Below are 6732 nucleotides of genomic sequence, written 5' to 3' on the forward strand. Positions count from 1 at the left end.
TAACATGCCATCAAGGAATTCCTGTCTTTTTTGACATGTTTTGGATTTCAAACATTTTCATTATTTTCTGAGATATTTTACCATGACAGGGCCTGATGCTTTAGCTCGTCCTCCTTAAAATAAACATACAAAAACAAGATTAAAATCATACAATTCAATGATAGAACTCACCCTTGATCAGTGTTAGCTTCACCTAGGTCAAATGATGTCACTTCTTCTGAGTCATACCCTTAAAGGCGTATATTTATGTTGAGTTTTATGTAAAAAGTGACAGGATTGACCGAAAACATGGGGACAGTTGTAACATAGTATTTATTTGTAGAATTGATGTATAATTTCCTGTTTTTAATCAATTGATGTGAATAATAACAACTTTTTTTTTCTTCTAAATAACAGTTTTTAGTATAACAAAACTATGAAAGCTGTAGGTCCAATCTGGCTGAGAACAAGGACAGGATGTGTAATTTTCAAAAGTGTTTTTAATAAAGAAAAAAAAAATACATACATATACAGAACAACTAACAGAAATCAACCATTAGTCAATTTTAGACATTTTTTGGATTAAATACTTTTTTTTATTCCCTGTACACACGTCAAGGACAGATAATGAACGTTTCTGGTAGAATGTCCCATATAATTTTTACTTATAAATAACATGAATTACATTAAAGTGCTATTAATATACCACAGAAATATAGAATTATGATTTCAAACCAAGCATTGCTGACCCAACATTACTGTACTATTGTTTTATTGTTGCAAATTTCATACACACATTAGTCTTCATGTATACAGGTTCATAATATGATCATATTATGTTATTTATTATTCATGATTTTTCAGAATTATTGGTATCACATTCTGCAAAGCTCATTTTCTATAAGGGAAACAGTAGATAACCACTGAAAGTGCTGTGGTTATTCTGGCTATCATATATCCACCTGCCAGACCCAAGTCCCACATAGACAACATCTCCAACCTCCAGTAGCAACACGACTCCATTCGAGGAGTTTACAACATATCCAGCCTGATGACCATATGCCATAACCACATGCTCTCCATTCTTAATAATAGAGATAGCTGATGCAGTTGACGGACTACCAGCAGCATAGACAGAGACTCTGAACATGTATGCTCCTTTCAGTGGGGCTGTGAAAATACCTAAAACAAATAACAAGAGATACAGAAAAGATTTGGCTGTTTCCTGCATGTTTGCTTTATTACCAAACACATTGTGTAATAGTTTTGTCAGATCATTTAATTCTCTTATATACATTACACAACCGTAGAGAGGTTTGAATGGGGCAGAAAAGTTTTCATTACTATAAAATTAGTTTCATGGCTTCATTTAATTGATAATTACCTGTAAATGAGTTGTAGGCATTCCCTATGTTTGTGAAGACATTCCTGTAGGTTAGTGTGATATCAGTGGTAAAAGGACCAGTATGTCCACTGCCAGATTGCATCAGTGCAGCTGAAAAAGCTATCTGTCTGTCTGTTAATAAAAACCATGGCATAAGCAATATTGTGATATATTTCTGTATTATGCTGACAATTTATACACAATTTATTATCATTCACACATTGCATCACCTGTATTTTCCTTCCTGAACTGCTCCACTTGACTCAGAGTAAGATTTGAAATTTCTGTTAAGGAATAAAGATTCTGTTAAATGACATTTACACTGTTTACTGTAATAGATAACACAATTTATGCAGCATGCACTGAGTTTTATACTAACATTTACAATTATGCAATATATTGCATTGTTGTCTTTCTTTGAGGATCACTAATAATAGAGTGAATGTTTTGGTGAGGTACCGTCATATTTCTTGTTCAGCTCTTCCTTTAGTTGCATCTCCAAAGCTCTGATGTTTGCTTTCTGCTCTGTAACAATGGCGGTCAGTTCTCTCAGTGCTGCATGGATGTCAGGGAAGCACAGATGGCAGTTTTGTTGACAGTCAGTTGAAGTTTCATCTCTCACAGTGTCAGTTTGAGGTGGGCTCTGTCTTCTGTCTTCTGAGCTGAGCTGTTGACTGATCTCATTCTCACCGAGTCCTCCATCTACCTTCTGCTGTACGGCAAACACAAAGGATTCCAGCAGCAGCAGTATACAAACTAAACTCTTCATCTTCACTGATGTTTGTTTCCAGCTCTCACTCTGTTATCTCTCACAGCCTCTTGTGTTCTTTTTATAGTGTCCTGATTTATATTTCTTCAGATAAAAAGGTGGATCAACATGTTAATTGTTAACAGTGGTGGGCAGTAACGAAGTAGTTGTAATTCGTTACTGTACTTAAGTACATTTTTCAAGTATCTGTACTTTACTGGAGTAGTTTTATTTTGAGTAACTTTCACTTTTACTTCACTACATTCCAAAGCGTAAGATCGTACTTTTTACTTCACTACATTTCATAAACATATCGTTACTCCTTATAAAATATCACGTGCTCTGAGACGCACAAGCGGTGTCTGATTCATGAACAAACTGATTCTTTTCAATGAACCTGTTAAACTGATTCGACAATCGCACCAAACGATTCATTCACGAATTGGAATGATCCGATTGCAGCTCTTCTCGAATCGACAACTCATTGATTCAAGCGATCCGTTTAGAGCGAGACTCCAGTCAAATGAATTCACAAGTAAAAACTGGGAGATCTTGTGTGCGCGCTACCGATGCTGCGAAAAGTAAGTTACCAAGGTCGAATTTTCGTATTAATTTTTATAACTGAAAATCATATTTGGGTCAAAGCTGTCCGTTGTTTATGAATTACATCTGCTGTAAAAGGTGATCTGTTTAAGCGCACTGAAATGCTTGAATTCAGACGCATCAAAAACGAAAAATTTTAATAACAGCTTAAATAAAATAACTCATGCACATTCATATTCCTTGCTGATGTAACGTTAGCAGTTCTATTAAAATGCTAGCCCTACGTGACGTCTGTTTTTATATTGTTTAGCAACAGTATAAATGTTTATATTGTTTGGATCAGCTAGAGTAGACAGATATAATGTTTATTCAACTATACTGAAAATAAGTAAATATTGTTAGCTGATGCTAACTGTCTAGCAGGTTGCTGGTGCTAAGTTGAGATCATTTTTAGATATAAAGTCCACATATTTTTATTCAACCACCTAGATAGATTACATCCAAGGGAAAAAGAAAGGATGTGATGTTCAGATCATGGTAACTACAGTAATTATCAAAGGAAAGGAAATAATCATTATGTAAATATTTCCTTAAAATGTTCTTGCTAACTTCAGGCCTTATTGTCATGTCATATATAACTGTGACGTTATGCAAAACAAGCTTTAAAACACTTTTTTTTCTTACTGTTGAAAATATGATTGTCAAATCTGTTTTGTCTCAGGTACATTGCAGTGTAAGCTGCACATTGAATATTACTATATCACTCTCGTCAACATAGTCCATATCAACAACAAAAATTTATTTTTTGGGAAAATCCCAGGTTTTTTTAGCAGTAGGATTATAAAAAATATGTGCTAATATAAAATTCAATTAAGTAGCCTATTTAAAATTGCAAAATTAATCTATCAGTACTTTTTTACTTAAGTACATAAAAAATCGGGTACTTTTGTACTTTCACTCGAGTAAAATTGAAAGAGGAGCACTTTTACTTTTACTGGAGTAATATATTATTATACGTATCTGTACTTTTACTCAAGTACTCAACTTGTGTACTTCGTCCACCACTGATTGTTAATCATATTTAAAGGAATGCTCAGTGTCCAATAGATAGTCAGCTCTGTGCACAATATTTTTTTTGTTAATCACAACAGAAAAATAATTCTTAGTTTTGTTCTGTTTTTGAAAATAACCAAAAAGTCCTAGATTCTCAAAAAGTATACATATTTTTGGTGTTGTGGCTATGCTATTGAAATATGTATTTTAACATTTTCAAATTTTACATTTTTTTTACATCCTTACATAAGAAAACATTACATGTATAAAAACATAAAATGTAATTATTAACCCAATTTATGACTTTCACGTGCAAGAATGCAACTAGTTTTTGGGAAAGTGGATTTATGCACTTAAAATAAAATGTAACTTGACTTAAGTTACAGTACCACAGGATTGAAATTAAATTTGTTGTCTGATGTGATCTGTGTTTTTACCTTTGTTAATTATTGCTAACTCATATCTACTGTCAGAGAGTGCAATCAATTTTAACTTTATACATTTGGCAGATGCTTCCCAAGCAATTAATATTACAATTTAATTTCAATTTATTATACAGTGTCTTTAACCATGCACATTGTTGCAAAGAACACAGACAAGTTTGAAAAATATATAAAAAAGAAAACCCTCTTTTAAAACTCAAGCAGCCTAAGGAAGTTCCTTAAGATATTTACTAAATTTGTAATTTTTCATCCTGAGTTTGTTGTCAGCATCAGCAGTATAAATATAGGCGTGCACATATCATTCAGTTTAGGTGCACTGGTGAAATGAGCTTATTATGATGTATGGTAAGCATTTATCTTCATAAAGTTTAGTTTTCATATGTTCCAGTACAAGGTCTCTGTTTTGTTTCATATCAGTGTAGTCTATATAAAATTACACTGTAGGTAATACTACTGTTTGTACTGTAATACTACTCACAACAATGTTTCATTCTCATTTTATTCTTTGTTTGCCATTGATGTGTGTTTAGATTTTGGTTATATTTTGCAAAATCACTGGTTTACAGTGTTTGTGTGTGCGCTTTTTGTAAAAATAAATAAATAAATGCTTTAACTGATAACATAAAACACAAACATACACACAAAAAAAAAAATAAATAAATAAATACGTAAGCACCCCCACATCCACACACACACACAAATATAATTTAAGGGAACTACATATATAGTGTCAGAGATTGCAAGTTTAAAAAGGTAACAAAATATGCTTTATTTTATTCTTTTGTAATTGTTATTAAAATATCAGGAGAGTTTTACGCTACTGCAGCAGATAGAGATCCATCCGTGTTCGATAAAACCTTGGTTTGGGTCAATAAAGACCCGATGATTGGCAAAACATTCATTGTCATTCACTGTCTGTTTTCTTGCAGTTTAAAGTCTTAAAATGTCTTCATTTTTTTAGTATTAAGCATTTGTCATGGTTATGGACTTTTGTTTGTGTTGCTGTTCTCCTGCCATAGTCTTCCTTTGACTGAGTTTCCTGTTTTTAGATTACCCCTTTGTCATGCGTTTCGGATATTAGCACTGCACCATACAGCCTTAAAGCCAATAGCACAGAATCTAACTGATGAGGTCTCAGTTATAACAATGAAAGTTAGCAAGTTATCTCAGACATGCTGATCTCTAGAGAGAAAGCAATTTTCCCTGTCCCACTTTTTGTAGAATAAAGTCCTGGTCAGATGTACTGTATTATAGTAGCTACTTAAACAGTTGTTTAATTACCCACTATATTCCTACCTGAAATTGACATCTGCACTGGATAAAATATTTAGCACAGCCTTTTATGCTTAACTTGAACAAGAAAAATGTATTTGTCCTAAAATATTAAATAAATGGCATAGGAAGCATTAAATGTACCTTTCTCATACATGTTGACACATTGTCACAACACTAATTTTATTTTTTAAAAACAAATTATAAGTAAACTGTTTGTATTTCTTAAAAATTGTTGCTTGAGTTAATGTTTTGCAAGACAGAACCTTATAATTTCATGCGGAAAATGACTATTTAGAATTAAAAGTGTCTATCTGCATTTGACCTGTTCCCAAATTTCCCATTTACAAATGAGAGGATTTTGATATTGTACTTTTAAAATACATTTAGGGTAGCTGTCATTTTCATGTATGAAAGTTTCCCATATCATTCCCATATCATTTTTTCTACATGGAATGAAAAACTTTGAACCTTAATATCTCAAAACTGCTCAGAATGCAGATAGAACCTTATAATTCATAGGCGGCAAAATTACTGAGAAAACACCAGTGAATTCTTCAGTCTTCTTTGCATTCAATGACATTCTCCCATCCTTTACTTTAGTTAAGTTTCAAGAATAAATATGAAGCTGTCATGAGTCTAACATGAGTATAACTAGTAAAGAAGAAAAGATGATCCGTTCAAGATCTGTCACGACATATTAAAGAGCCACAAAACAGTGTTTTTGAATTTCATTAGAAAATAACAAAATATGAAAGCTGATACTTTGTTTTATACCAAAAGTAACCTTATCTTGCTTGTCTGTCAAGTGTTGTCTGTTTCCTTGTTGCTCTGCTACGTATTTTTCACTCTGTAAGAACATGATGTGTGGCATAAGAGAACCATGGCTTGTCAGACAGTAACAAATCGGGGGTGGGTCTTTGTGAAGGGTCAATTTCCCCAGAGTTATATCACACACTGGGGAAGATACAAGTTTCATTCAAAGATGCTTTAATTGTGTATAAGACAATTGATAGATTACTACTCAGTTTATGAGTTGTTTTAGACAAAGCAGAAACATTTGCTATATGATCTATCTACAGTTAAAGCTGAATTCATACTGTCCTTCATTTCCAGTTCTCTGTCCCACATGACACCAATAGCATGACATTTCTCAAGTACAATCTTGCACATTTTCCTCCTCATGAATTCAAATCACTGAGCCATGCAAACAACAAGTTGTAAATCCAAGTTAATCTTTAATCATGTGGTTTGCCTACCAAAATGTTGTAAATTATGGGAAGGTAACAGATGTGGCACTTTGATATTGT

The 6732-nt window shown here is 32.9% G+C and overlaps 1 protein-coding gene across 1 annotated transcript; it reads right to left on the reverse strand.

The window, feature by feature from the left end:
- Positions 1-762: 762 nt before the first annotated feature.
- On the reverse strand, positions 763-2141 carry LOC127162365 (complement C1q-like protein 2). Its single transcript, XM_051105165.1, has 4 exons — positions 1823-2141; positions 1594-1647; positions 1364-1495; positions 763-1161 (listed from the first exon to the last, which is right to left on the reverse strand). The coding sequence occupies exons 1-4, from the start codon at positions 2130-2132 to the stop codon at positions 878-880; spliced, it is 780 nt and encodes a 259-aa protein (XP_050961122.1). The 5' UTR covers positions 2133-2141; the 3' UTR covers positions 763-877.
- Positions 2142-6732: the final 4591 nt, after the last annotated feature.

Source organism: Labeo rohita, unplaced genomic scaffold, assembly GCF_022985175.1.
Source record: "Labeo rohita strain BAU-BD-2019 unplaced genomic scaffold, IGBB_LRoh.1.0 scaffold_91, whole genome shotgun sequence".
In the NCBI taxonomy this organism is placed as follows: Eukaryota; Metazoa; Chordata; class Actinopteri; order Cypriniformes; family Cyprinidae; genus Labeo; species Labeo rohita.

What these genes read in the sequence shown, in the direction of transcription:
- LOC127162365 (XM_051105165.1), bottom strand. Translation starts at nt 2,132, where the DNA reads ATGAAGAGTTTAGTTTGTATACTGCTGCTGCTGGAATCCTTTGTGTTT. An exon ending in GTTCAGGAAGGAAAATACAG is followed by an intron (nt 1,496 to 1,593) that starts GTGATGCAATGT and finishes TTTTATTAACAG; the next exon opens with ACAGACAGATAGCTTTTTCA. An exon ending in TGCCTACAACTCATTTACAG is followed by an intron (nt 1,162 to 1,363) that starts GTAATTATCAAT and finishes TATTTGTTTTAG; the next exon opens with GTATTTTCACAGCCCCACTG.